At 40.5% G+C, this 15133-nt stretch overlaps 1 protein-coding gene across 1 annotated transcript in view; it reads right to left on the bottom strand.

Moving 5' to 3' along the window:
* The window catches only part of CCDC91 (coiled-coil domain containing 91), a 392671-nt gene extending 379027 nt beyond the window's left edge, over positions 1-13644 (bottom strand). The window contains exons 1-2 of the mRNA XM_006895069.1: positions 13599-13644; positions 6909-6987 (exon numbers count right to left, since the gene is read on the bottom strand). Coding sequence (XP_006895131.1) covers positions 6909-6987; positions 13599-13628 — 109 coding nt within the window. The 5' untranslated portion in view covers positions 13629-13644. The remainder of the gene's footprint in view (positions 1-6908; positions 6988-13598) is intronic.
* Between the last annotated feature and the right edge of the window lie 1489 nt (positions 13645-15133).

Below are 15133 nucleotides of genomic sequence, written 5' to 3'. Positions count from 1 at the left end.
AGACAGTTCTTTAGAGAGGGACATCATCCTGAGTAGAGAGACAGGGCAGGAGGGGATCGGGATGGGTGTGTCAGAGGCAATGAGACTGGCACAGAATAGAGCACGGTTTAGGGCTGTTGTACATAGGGTCGCTATGAGTCGCAAACGACTCGACAGCACATAACAACAACAACAACATCCCTTTAAAATACTAGTTTAGTATATGCAGTGTTGATGATAAAATTGAGGGCTCTGTTGAGGTAGTTCATAATTGTGTTACTAAACCAAAGGCTGCTCTTCTGTATTATTTCTAACTCAGCTCCGTGGAAGAATGATGGCCAATCTTCTCCCATAAGAATTATAGCCTCGGCACTGGGATGGAGATCCAAGATGGCGGCAGAGGCAGAGACAATGTGGTGAGCTGTGGGAGCAGCGGACCACTTGGAAAAGGGCCATTATGACCCTCTACAGACTTCTGTTTATTAATAATTGAACAGTTAAACAATTGATGACTGGTCTTAAGTGAGGACTGAGGCTCAACAACAGGAACTCAAGGATTTCCAAGGAAGAATGGGTGAGTGCCGCAGCTCCCAACCCCTCCCGCAGAGCCCGCACTGCGCCTCACTGCAGCCACAGCTCCATGAAGCTCCCACAGCCGGAACCTATGGAATCCCTCGTCCAGGATGGAGAGTGGGCACCGGGCCTCCCCAGGACTGGTGCGGTGGACCACCACACTGCAGCAAAGTGTACTTGATCCGAGGAGAATTCTTGGAGCCAAGATGGCAGTGGCAGGGGAAGCAGGCGGACACTAGCCTCCCGAACACTAGCCTCCCGTGCGCGAGATGAAGCGCAACCGCCAGCCGCCCACGTGGGAGATGATGTGCGGGAGATGGCTTGCACTCGCTGGCCACCCACATGGAAGATGGCACTCACCCAGTGGCCGCCTGCGTGAGGGATGGTGCACGCCCGCCGGCTTCCCGCACATGGGATGGCGCGTGCGTGCCAGCCACCCGTGTGGGAGATGACACTCGGGAGGTGGCTCACGCCCGCCAGCCACCCATGCAGAAGATGGCACGCTACCGGCGGCCGCCCGCATGGGAGGATGGCGCGTGCCCACCAGCCGCCCGCGTGCGAGATGGCATGAGCCCACCGGTTGCCCGCAATGGGGAATGGTACGCGCCTGCCAGTCGCCTGTGTGGGGGATGGCGCACACCTGCTGGCCCACTGGCTGCCTGTGCAAGAGATGACACGAGCACTCTGAGAGATGACGCACACCCACCAAGAGATGATGCGAGCCCTCTGGTCACCCACGGGTGAGATGACATGCGCCCGCCAGCTGCCCATGCGGGGGGATGACATGCACCTACCCCCACCAGCTGCCCGCGCACGAGATGATGCACGCCCACCGAGAGAGGGTGCGCACTAGCGGGTCGCCCCGCACAAGATGATACGTAGGAGATGAAACGCGGGAGATGGCAAGTGCCTGCCAGTCACCTGCGCTGGGAGATGGTGCACACCCGCCAACCGCTTGCACAGAAGAGACGACAAACGCCCCCCGCCCGTGGGGGGGGAAGTGTGCCCCACCACCTGCAGGTTTGGGATTCCTTGGGAAACCAGAGAAGATGATAACCTATACAATGGATTGTTGAAAGTCACTGTGAGTTGTTTACTTGATGACACTTACAGTTGCAGCATATCCAAGAGGACCAACATCCTAAATGCACCACATATTTTGATCTGTTGAATGCTTCTGCCAAAAGATGTTTAGACCTGGGGGGACCCTGTTCACAATTTTCACATTCACTTTGCCATTTATAAAGGGGAAGGAAGTGACACCTACTTCAAATTATAGTATGACCACTTATGGGGGGGTGGGGTTAAAAGTGGTGATGCTAGAATTGGAGATGCTGTCCCTGGCCACACACTCCTCAGTCAGGTGAGGGGACCAGATTAGTGTGGGAGCAATTAGAGAGGAGTGTACCAGCCAGCCCATGGGGGGAGTTGCCCTGCTCGGGATGGGTTGTCTTCGGCCCTCAGCTCAGGGCATGCAGTCACGGCCCTCTGCCCGGGGCGGGCTGTCCTCGGCCCTCGGCTTGGGGCGAGCCATCATGGCCCTCTGGGTGAGCTCTTCAGTCCCCAGATTGTGCCATCTGACCCCTGGGTAGAAAAAAAAATGCCTAGGGTATCCAAGGATTTTATCTAGGCTACTTTCTGACACCCTCTCCCCCCAGTAAACCTGAGAGCAACACCCGCAAAACCCCTCTATTTGTAACTCACAAGTTTGTTCTCTCTAGGTTTGCCCCCTTTCCTACAGGTAACCTTACCACTGAGTTTTACTTCAGACCTTACCCAGAACCCAGTGCCAGTGACAAAAAGGAAATACAACTGCCAGCTAAAGAAGCAAAGGAGGATGGAGCCTCTGGGTTCAACCAGCCATTCCCACTGGACCCACCTGGGAAAACATTTTGCAGTCCAGAGGGGAGCAAATGACAAGAAAAGATCTTCTAACAGAACAAGAAGGCAAGCAGCCTTAACCCAAGATCACCAGTAAGGTGATAAAGTGTCCTCTCTTTCTCCGTTCACATCAACGCTCCTGTTCAGCATGAAGAAGCCAGAGAGTCGGCATCCAGTTCCCAAATCAGTAAGACAGTTGATTTAACTACCATTGGAAAATGCTTGTCATTTTCCTGTAGCATCTGGTCCCCACTGGATCACTTTCATTTCCTTCACCTGCTCCCTCCACCAACCAATTTCTGCAGCTCTGCAACTGCATCCCCTGCACATCCTCACCCTTCTGCCCCCAACCCTCACCTCCTTGTACCCCCAATTTGTTTTTTCCCAATAAAAATTTAAAAAAAAAAGAATTACAGAGAATTACAGCCTCATAGATGCAATGGAGGGTCAACTATGAGTTGGTTTCTACTGGACAGCAATGAGTTTGGGACTATGTAAATGATGTTAATATTACAGTAAGATGAACGTCTTGAGATACAATGATGTATGAATAGAACTGCAAGCTCTAAAAGACATTAAGAACTCTGGGAACTTAGTGGTAAAGAATTGCTTTGCCAGCCGAAAGGCACCCAGTTCAAATTCATTAGCTGTTCTGCAGAAGCAAGACAGGCAGTCTCCTCTCATGCAATTTATTGTCTCTGAAAACCTGCTGAAGGGTCAGCTATGAGTTGGTTCCCACGCAATGGTAGCTAGATAAGATAGAGAAAAATAAATTTACCAGGAGTCAGAGAAGGACAAACCATCTTCATAAAATGAAAAATATGGTTTTGGCTGGAAAAAACACATCAACTGTGCCTTTAAAACCCATGGCCATGTTTATTTTCCTTTATTTCTGCAAAGGACTACTTTCTTCACATCTAGTTTTTTTAAGGGAATGTAGGATAGAGAAGGAGCAAGACAGAACATGTGTATATAAACAGAGGCAAAGATACACATTTTGGAAGGATCTGCCTGCAACTCCAACTGTAATCTTTGAGGACTTTCCCTTTGGATATACTGACACAATTACAGATGTAGTGTAATAAAATACTCACTCCTGGAAAACTGTTGTTGTCACTGTTAGGTTTCATCAAGTCATGTACAACTCATAGCAACTATCTGGACAGATCTGAGCCCTGTTCTATCTTCTACCATCCTTATCATGTTCAACACATTTGAGCCCATTGCTGCAGTCACTGTATCAATCCATCTAGCTGAGGGACTTCTCTCCTTCATTATTCCTCCACCTTTCCAAGTAGATCACCTTCCAAGGCATAGCTTCTTCTAGAAGCATGTCCATAGAAATTATTTCATTATCCCACAATACAAAATTCTTCAGTATACTTCCACAACTTCTATAGAAAAACAAGACTCTGTTCTTGTGTTCATAAAGAGTATAATCTGGTTTTAAGTTTCAACCTACTGAAACCATTTCCTCAAAAGCCACTTATTACATTCTGTGGGTTTTCTCTAAACTTCAAATCACTGACCTCTTCAGCCTCTGACACCAGTAACCACATCTTCCTTGAAATTTCCTCTTCCTGGTATCTATATTACAACCCTTGTCCAACTCTCTCCTTAGCTCTCAGACCTCAGTTTTGTTTTTTATTGTTGTCTAATAAAATCATCTACTTTGCTATATCAAAATTCATTCTATTTAATGTTTTATCAATGAAAAAGCTCTCAAAATAAAAAGCCCAGTACTCATCTTATTCCTGAGTTCCAGGCATCTTAACTACGTTACTGTTGGTTTAAGTTGGAACTGAGTCATAGCTCACCTTCAGTAGGTTTTCAAAGGACATAAATCATACAGGAGAAGAAGGTCTACCTTTCTCCTGAGAAGCAAATGGTAGATTCAAGAAAACCTGCCTATGAGTTGGCAAAACAACTCTGGACCACAAAGCCACCATATAACACTAACAATAAAGCCAAATACTATCCCAAACAAGTTCTTTACATTCCCTATTTTAGTTCATAGTAGCAATATTCTTTCAGAACCAACACTGAAAATTTTAAGAATTAAGTTTGACAACTCCTTCATTCTCACAACCACTCATTCAGACAGGGTTATTAAAAGATTAGTTACTGAAAAATAATTGAAATAAAATCTGTAACATTAAAATTCATCTTTGAACACTTAACTTTTATCAAACTACAGCACATTGTAAGGATATTATTTTGCCACACATACAAGGAAGATAGTATCATTCCTCTGAGTATATCGAAATAAATAGGTGACTCAAAACTCACTGCTATCAAATCAGTTCCATCTCAAAGTTACCTTCCATTGAGCTTCTGAGGCTATAAATCAAAACAGGAGAAGATTGCCCATCTTAATACCAAAGAGCCACTAGTGAATTTGAACTACTGGATACTAATAGCCTTTGAGTTAACAGCATATATTACCCTACCATTACATAACAGCCTACATTACCCTACCTCTCTAAACAGATGATAATACACTGAAAATCCTAAGACATTATACAAATTGTACTGTTATTCCATTTACCATCTATCATAGTTGTATAAACTATTTACTTACTTATTAAGTATTTATTAACTTTTTTCTTTATTCTTTCTGCAAATTTTTTCCAAGCCACCTGTAAGTTAGGCACTATACTTACTGCTTAACATCTGAAAAAACAATAGGAAAACAGACAGAATGCCTAACCCTACACACCTTATAAAAGACACAAAAAAAATCAGTAAAACGCACATGTAGACATGGAAAGAGACTTTAAGGAGGCATCCCAGAAAAAAAACATATTAATGCAAGATGCAACACAAAATGTCAAATAGGAGAAAGTACAGTAAGAAATTTCCACAATTTGGAGGTAATAGTGATGAAGCTTCGCCTCACAAACTTCGGGCATGTTACAAGGAGAAACTGTTCCTTGGAGAGGGACATGATACTCAGAAAGGCAGAGTGTCAGTGAAGGAAGGCAAGACCTTCAACCAGGTGTACTGGCACCGTGTCTGCCACAATGGGCTCTAGTGTGTCAGGAAGTCTGAGGATGGCACAGGATAGGCAATGTTCAGGTCTCTTGTTCACAGGGTCACTATGAGTTGTACTCAATTTGATGTTACCTGAACAATAATAAGGAATTAGAGAGAGTAGGAGGAAGAAAAAGAAACAACTGCCAGAAAATGTACCAACATATACAAAAAATGAACTTCCTAATTAGGTCACCCCTTTTTCATCATCTGCAAAAGTGTTCCATTTATATTTTTCTCTCTTTAAAATCTTTCCACACCTGTCTGACAGTGCTTATCAAAATCATATGCATTCTTAAAGCTCAAATTAATAATATATGCCCAACTTCAAGAACAGTCATCTGACTCACGTTTTATAAATCATCATAAATTCTGACTCATAAGATACTTTAAGACAAAGATTAACTGCCTCTATATGGGTTCCACAGCTAGAATCTTAACAAGTGCAAATGCCAAGTCTTTCTCCTGCAGAGTCGTATTGTTGTTGCTGTTGTTAGGTGTATTCAAGTCAACCACAACTCACAGCAACCCCATGAACAACAGATTGGAACCATGCCTTACACTGTGCCATCATCATGACCTCTACCATCCTCATCACCTCCACCATCTTCAAGCGTATTGTTAAAGTTGTTGTGTCAACTAATCCCCTTAAGGACTTTCCTTTCTCTTGCCGATTTTATCTCTTTCCCAATATGATGTCTTTTCTCAAAAACTAGCCTCTCATGATAAACAAAGAGTGTTGAGATTAGGTTTCAACATCTTTTCCTTTCATTGTTGTTATGTGCCATCGAGTTGTCTACGACTCATAGCAATCCCTATACACAGTAGCTCTAAACCCTGTCTTAGCCTGAGCCAATCTCACTATCTCTAAGAAACCTAATCTCATTACCCGAGTTACTATGTCAATGCATCTCATCCAGGGTCTTCCCACTGATCCATGTTACAGAATCAAGATCTATGGCCTAGGAAAACTGTTTTAAACAAAAGACCCACAATGTCATACTAAGGAACTCAGTAACTTAGAAAGTTATTAGGCACCTCACCTTTCTAAAACTAAGACAAAGTAGAAAATACATTTTACATTAAAATATCATTTAATGTTCACAATACTGTTTTCAGGATCATGTTTTTAGGAACCATGGCACAATTTTTTATGAAATTCATAACTTGCTATGAAAATAACCTACTTCAAAGAGTATGTCTAACTCCTATTTTTTTCAGATCAGAAAAGAACTACAGTAAAGGTGAGAAATAGGCTCTAAAAGAAAATGCAAAAATGTTAACTTAACAATTAAATTCTAGTTACTTAGCTTTCAAAGAAGCAAGAACTTTAATAGTAGGGAAAGGAAGAAAAAAACATACATGCGCGCGCACACACAGACACACACACACACACACACACACACACACACACACAAACATTTATTACTGAAAGCTCTTACCTGTAGGAAAGGCAGCCCAAGGAATAGCAGGAGATGTGGTTTGGGTTTCACCATTTCCACTATCAAAAGTCTCTGCAGCCTATAAAATAAGGATGAAATTACATTAAGATTTCAAAAGTAGAGATACCATTTATAGACTAAGTCTGTCAGTTCTATAAACATATCAGATCAGAGAAGAACAAGTGTAATGGTGAGAAATAGTTTTGCAAAAAACAAGTGTATCTGTAAAACACTATACACTTTCAAATTCCCTCAGGACACTCAAGCGCTTTTCAATTTTCATTGACACCATATCCATTATTAGTCTACATCTGTAGTATCCATGCTTTATTATCTTAAGTAAAATGTTTCCTTTCCTACATATATTTAGCTATTGCCATTGAAATTTCTATTTTAAATATCTGATATTGAAGACTAGAGCTCACTTTGGGGCTGTACCCCTCAGCTACTCATGTTGTTGCTGTGTACCGTTGAGTCGGAACTAACCCACAGCTGACCCTCCAGTGGATTTTCAGAGATAGTTAATTGCACAGGAGACTGCCCATCCTTCTCCTGCAGAGCAACTGGTGGATTTGAAGCACATGCCTTTGGGATTGTAGCATCGTTTCTACCACTAAGCCACCAGAGTTTAACATCTGATTATTGCTAATCTTCTCTTACAATAGTAACCTAATTCAAATCTGGTCTGAAGCAAAACCAGTTTGAATCAGCTCCTGGAGCATGCACCACTATCAATCTAGAGCAGACATTTCCAAGCATGAACTTTAGCTATCTATCCGATAAGGAATCAAACTGAAGGACCTTGCTCCACAGTGCATGCCTAACATCCTGTAATAAATGATACCTCTTGACACAGAAGTCTCTTCAACAGTATCCATCTTGGAAAGCTACCTCCATCTGCACCTACCTATAAACTCCTCCTACACAGGTAATTTCTTAGTATTCTCCCCCCCTTTTATGAATAAGCATGAAATTTCTTCCCACATAGATCTCCTTAAAAATTTTCACACTCTTTTGTTCAGTAAATTGTAGGTTAATTTTTCTTCACGCCTCAACATCTTTCCTTGTAAGGTCATCCTTCTTTCAATGTATTTTCTTTTTAAATAAACTCTCTGTAGGGGCAAATCAAAACCACGATAAGGTACCATCTCACCCCAGTAGCAGTGGTAAAGTTAACAGGACAACAAGTAATAAATGCTGGGAAGGATGTGGAGAGATAGGAACTCTTACACACTGTTGGTGGGACTGCAAAATGATACCACCACTCTGAAAAGCAGTTTGGCATTTTCTCAGAAAGCTGAAAATAGAAATTCTATATTACCCAGCTATCCCATTGCTTGGAATATACCCTTTGAAAATGAGAACTGAGGCAGAAACAAAGACTTGTATACCAATGTTCATAGCAGTGTTATTCACCATAACAAGAACATGGAAACACCCCAAATGTGTAACTACAATTGAATGGACTGAGAGTCACAACACGGTACATTCATTCATACTACACAGCATGCAGAAACAATGACTCTGTACATCGCTCCCTAACCTGGGAGGGACTAGAAAGCATTATGCTAAGCAAACTAACTCAGTCCCATAAGGACAAATACTGTATAAGACCATAATTGTAGAATGTGTGTGAGGATCCAAGTTGGGGAGGGGGAGATCTGAGGAGTGAGGATGTGCAAGGGAGGGGTGCAGTTTAATATAGGGTCTCACAATATATATGAATTTTATAAGTAAACCAATATAAAATAAAAATTTTATTTAAAAAATAAATAAATTGCTTGTATGAAAAGTTTTGGTGTCTCAGTCATTTTTGCTAATGGGAGAAAAGACTTGAAATTTGAAAAGTAGTTATAACATATTCTTAAATTTCATTTTAAATCATAATCAGCTTGAAAACAACTAACAAACACAACGCAATTGCATTGTCCTTTGTAGATTTACTATGCAAGTCCTCTATTTGGAGCTCTATTTGGGGGTCTACCAGGTAGAGCGTTGTACTGTTAACCCAAAAGCGGTACCTCACTGGTGGTTTTAATCCAAAAGCAGCTTTAAAGAAGAAATACTGGCACTTTTCTCCCTTGTGTGATTTATAGCCTCTGACAACATGCTTGAAAATCAGCCATGAGTTGGTTCTGACTCGATGATAATAATGAAGTGTCATTTCTTTTTTTTTTTAAGAATATTGTAATTCAACATATTATTCACCATTTTTCCTAAACATCTACAATTTTGCCAAAGACCAAATCTTTTTCGTCAATCAGTGCAAAACCTAACTGTAAACCAATCAGAAGAAACAAGATTAATATATTTTCTTCACTAATTTGAAAGCTGGACTTACCAGCTTTCAACACTACAGATTTTCTAAGGATATTTTCCTTTAACAAGCCCCGCTACTTAATAATTTAAAAACAGTAGGATTAATTACGACTCGACGGCATTAAACAACAACAACAACAAGGATTAATTAATTAGTTAATTAATTAATGGATGTTGAGATTATAGGTAAGAGTACATAATTTTCTGTTTGTTGAGCAACTTAAACTTAAGAACTCATAGCTGTCGAGTCAGAACCAACTCACAGCTGACCGACCCTCCAGTGGCCACAAGAACTAAATGGCATAGAAGAATACAGTAGGCACTCTCTATATACTATTAAAAAAAAAATGAATACATTTTATAAATCCAAACACATAGATCTTCCACATTTCTACAACAGGATTAAGAAAGAAACACAATAACCACAATTAAAATATAATAATAATCACAATTAATTTGTAACGGTTAGTTAACTGTTGAACTCTGGTGGCTTGGTCTCTAAGCAGCTGAGCTTTACCTCAAATGCCACACCTCTCTGGGGGCTCAAATACACTAGCAGCTTCATAAGATAAATATGGGCAATCTCTTCTAGTGAGATTTACAGTCTTTGAAAACCCACTGGAGAGTCAGCTATAAATCCATTCTGACCCAACAGCAAGGAGTTTGAGTTTCGGTGTTTTGGGTTTTTTTAGTTAGTACTGTACTATGTTGTTGTTATGTGCAGTCAAGTCACTGTGATTCATACCTACCCCATGGACAATAGCCCTAAAACCTAGCCTAGGCTCTATCCTGACCAACTTTACTGTCTCTGATACATCTACTGTCATTACACTAGTCACTGAAACAATCCATCACATTGAGTCTTCCTCTCTTTGTCCCTCCACCCTTCTAAGAATGATATCCCTCTCCAAGGATTGGTCCCTCCTTGCAACATGCCTAAAGTATGTCAGACGAAGCCACAGAATCCTTGCCTCAAAGGACCCACCTACTTTCTGCCTCTTCAGGAAAAACTGTTCTCCTGGTAGTCCACGGCATATTCAACACTCTTCTCCAGAACCACAGCTCAAAGGCATCAATTCTCTTCCTATCATCCTTAGTTATTGCCCAGCTCTCTTTCTGATGTATTGCAAGCAACTGCAAAAACTATGGCTTGGATCAGGCATACCTTAGTCTCCAGACTGATGTCATTGTTCTTCAATACTCTAGAGAGGTCGCTAACAACAGACTTTCCCAATGCAATTAATCCTTTTATTTCCTGGCTGCTGATACCAAGAGTGGTGATTGTGGAGCCAAACAAACTAAAGCTTTTAACAAATCTCAATCTCTTTACTATCTATCATGCTTCCAATCAACCTTGTGGTAAGCATCTTAGTTTTCCTGATGTTGAGCTTCAATCCATATTGAAGGCTGTAGTCCTAGACCTTCTGCAACAAGGGCTTCAGGTTCTCCTTGGTTTCAGCAAGCAGGGTGTGTCATCTGCATAACACAGGTTGTTGATGAATATTTCTCCAATTTTGATGCCACATTCTTCCTAATAGAGCCCAGCCTCCTGGATAATCTGTTCTGCATATAAACTGAAAAGATATGGAGATAGGCACATCCTTCCAAAATTCTGAACCATGCAGTGTTTCCTTACTCTCTTCTGACAGCTGCCCCCTGGTCCAAGTATAGGTTTTATGTAAGCACAATCAAATGTTCTGGGATTCCCATTCTTCTCAAAGTCAGCCACAGTTCACTGTGATCCACATATTCAAACGCCATTACATAGTCAATGAAACACAGACAGACATTTCTCTAGGACTCCGTTTTCAGCCAAGATCCATCTAACATTAGCTATCCCTAGTACCACAGCCTCTTCTAAATCCAGCCTGCACATCTGGCAGTTCTCTGTTAATGTACTGTTCCAGTTGTTTCTGGATAATTTTCAACAGAATTTTGCCTGCATGTGATATTAATGATACTGTTCAATAATTTCAGTACCTTGGGTCACCTTTCTTTGGAATGGGAACAAATACAGATCTCTTTCAGTCAGATGACCAGGTGGTTGTCCTCCATATTTCTTGGCACAACTGAGTAAACACATCCAAAGCCACATCTGTTTGTTGAAATATGCAAATTGGTATGCCGTCAATTCCTGGGGCCTTGGTTTTTTGCAAATTCTTTCAGAGAAGTTTGAACTTCCTTCATCACCAAAGGCTCTTAGTCATATGTTCTTTCATTAAATGCTTCTATGTCCATCAATTCTTTTTGGTACAGTGACTCTGTATACGTCTTCCATCTTCTTTTAATACTTCCTGGATCATTCAAAGCATCCTTAAGTATTGCAACCGGAGGTTTGAATTTGTTAAAACTCCTTCAGCTTAAGAAATGCTGCATCAGTTCAGCCTTTTTGAGTTTCTGACTCCACTTCTTTGTACATTTCATTATAATACTTTGCTTTGTCTTCATACACCGTCTTCTTGTCTTCTTGTGCTGGGATGGAGGGAAGGATAGTAAGAGCAAACTACTCTTAACACTAACAATTTCACTTCATTGTTGTAATTCAGGAAATATGTTCCTTATAATATTACTTAAACAAGAGAGAGAATCTTGGGCTCTAATCTTTAAATAACTGGAAAGGTCTAAATAAACTACATTAAATGATATCTGAAAAAACTAAGCTAGATAATACCTCTTTTCCTAAAAATAAAAAATTATGTCATATTTCAGGTACCTAAATAAGACTCAGTTTGGATGGTGAAGAGATTGAGATTGTACACAGCTTTAGTTTGCTTGGCTCCACAGTCAACACTCTTGGCACCAGTAGCCAGAAAATTAAAAGGTGCACTGCCATGGGAAAGCCTGCTGTTAGGGACCTCTCCAAAGTACTGAAGAGCAATGGTGTCTGTCTGGAAACTAAGGTGCGTTTGATACAGGCCATGGTCTTCGCAATCACTTGTTACGCATCAGAGAGCTGGACAATGACCAAAGAGGATAGAAGGAGAATTGATGCCTTTGAGCTGTGGTGCTGGAGAAGAGTGTTGAGAATACCATGGACTGCTAGGAAAACAAACAGATTTGTCCTGGAAAGGGTTAAACCGGGTGGCTCCTTGGAGGCAAGGATTCTGAGGCTCTGTCTAACATACTTTGGACATGTTGTGAGGAGAGACCGGTCCTTGGAGAAGGACATCATGCTTGGGAGGGTGGAGGGACGGCGCAGGAGGGGAAGGCCCTCTATGAGGTGGATTGATTCAGTGACTGGGATAATCAGAATGGGAGTGTCAGAGACAGTGCGATTGGCACAGGACAGAGCAGAGTTTAGGGCTGTTGTACATAGGGTCGCTATGAGTCGCAAGCGACTCGATGGCACATAACAACAACAACAAATAAGACTCAATCATTTAAAAAAACCACAAAATACTGAAAGCAAAGTAAAGTAAAAGATACACTAAGTTGTTAAAAAAGAACTAGGTTTAGATGATACTTAGAGAGGAGGTTTGTCAATATTCTAAATATCTTCACAGTAATAAGAACTTTAGCAGACGAGAAAATGACTCAAACCTAAAACCAACACCTCTTACATGGTATTTAAAACTCTGAACATATACTTATATTCTCTTTCTTCCATTAATGTCATTAATTACTTTCCTTATTTTTTTACTTTTTTTCACCAAATTCCAAAGTGGGTAAAAGTCCTGTTTAAAGAAAAAAAACCAAAACCACAAGGCTCACTTGATGGCGGTTTCAGGATTTGAGCTCAGGCATCCTGACTCCTAATCCAGAGATTTTCCTGCAAAACTATACTGGTTCCATAAAAATAACTGGGTTATAAAATATTTCAATAAAATGAACACACACTGAAAAGGATTAAGAAAAAGACAGTACTTCTTTAACTAATAATTTCCACTTACAAAGCGTTCAACCTAAACCTGACAAAATAATAACACATACATACTAATTAGTTCCATGAAATACCAAAAGGCTATATACTTAATATACTAACTGAACTCATTACAGGTGTAAACATGAAAATATGTGACAGGAGTTTCAATACCCATCTCTCAGCTCACAAGAATTTCCTAATAGACAAGTATCCCAGCAAAATCATCTGGTGACAATTTTTTAAAACCTCTTTTTTAATCCTTCCACTGGTAACACTTAATTATCTTATTTCAGCCGTTCCTATGGGCAAGACTGACTGTTCAATAATAATAAATCAGGCTTAACTTTCAAAAGGGAGATTAAAATTTTCTTTTACTTCAACTCCAGAGTTTCATTCAAAATATTCAAGAAAACATTTCTAATCCCTATTGTAAGTAGTACATTTTCAAAATTGTTTACTCTGCTACAAATTTAAACTGTTGTTTAAGTTAAGTAATAAATAACACATACCTCAAAGCCACCAAAATCATCATCATCCATTTTTCAAGTAGAACCTAAAAAATATCAAAACACATTAAAAAAAACCACACACAAACTCATTTATGTCAAAACTTTTGTACTTAAATGTACATATACTTTTTGTAACATTAAAAACACTTCATTTACATTAATGAATATTACATTTTTTAGCTGTTATCTGTACATGCATTTCTAATGCAAGAAGAGTTGAGTAATCGGATTTTACTTTCTGGCAAAATTAGCACTTTCTGTAACTTTTTCAACAGCCATGTATTTTGCCATTTTATGTTTCGAAGCCAGGAGTGGAAAAATATTCTTTTACATTTTAATTTGCTTTTCCCAAATTGGCGCTGGGGCTCAATTCAATAATGCTTCCTGCTTTTTGCATCTATTCCTCAGTTGTCTGGCAACATCAGCATAAACTCAAGCTAAGAACAGGACTGTGGTGAATTTTTGGAAATCTGTCCCCCACCACAAAGGTTCTTCCCTGGGTTTCATGGCCGAGGCTGATTTAGATTTTCAAAATTGATCAGCATTTTTGAGCTGTGGCCACAACTTTTGGAGCATTTTGATATGTGTATTTTTAGCTGAAACTGCTTTGCACTTTCGGAAAAATGTGGAGCAAGTTACTAGGCTGATCAAGATAAATCAAGTCATGTATTCAGGGGAGACTAAACCAAAACCAAACTCATTGCCGTTGAATTGATTCCGATTCATAACAACAGTACAGGACAGAGAATCGCCCCATAGTGTTTCCAAGGTATGTAATCTTTATAGACGCACACTGCTGCAACTTTTCTCCCTAAATGGGAGACCCGTTTTGTTGGTGTGTACTTTCAAGTCACAAGCAACCCATCGCTGACCCTCTTGTGGGTTTTCAGAGGAAGTGAATTGTGCAGGAGGAGACTGCTTTCTCCTACAAAGCAGCTGGTGGATCTGAACTGCACTGCCTCTGAGGTGACAGTGCAACTCTTTATTTACTCAGCCACCAAAGAGTAGGGATGGAAAAACACAAGAGAACACCCAACATTTCTCTCCTCCTTTCCTTTAATGTATGTTAACAAGCATAAGGGAGCTCTGGTGGCCTAGCGACAAGAAGCTGCACTGCAATGCCAGAGTTAGGAGGTTTGAATGCACCAGATGCTCTGCTGGAGAAGGAGGGGAAATCTCCTCCTGTACAAGTCAGATCTGATTTGACGGTACACACACACACAAAATAATAAAATAAAAATTAAAAAAAAACCAAGCTTAGTAATAGTATCTGTTTTAAATTGCCAAAAATGTATGTCATAACTATGCAAGGAGTAAACCATTAGTATCAGACCTTAAATAAATAAACCCTTACCTAATAAATCTAGAAGGAAATAACACCATATGAAAGAGAAAAAAGTAGTAGGTAATACAATAATCCCACTCACTGCCACTGAGTTGATGCTAACTCATGCCCACCCACTCGTGGGGTTCTGAGGCTGTAAATCTTTACAGGAGGAGACTGCCCATCTTCCTCCTGTGAGTAGCTGATGGAT

The sequence above is a fragment of the Elephantulus edwardii genome, unplaced genomic scaffold (assembly GCF_000299155.1).
Source record: "Elephantulus edwardii isolate Elephantulus edwardi_28Jun2011 unplaced genomic scaffold, EleEdw1.0 scaffold00157, whole genome shotgun sequence".
NCBI lineage: Eukaryota > Metazoa > Chordata > Mammalia > Macroscelidea > Macroscelididae > Elephantulus > Elephantulus edwardii.
The sequence above is the reverse complement of the archived record's forward strand: the minus strand, read 5'-3'. Positions and strand labels throughout refer to the sequence as shown.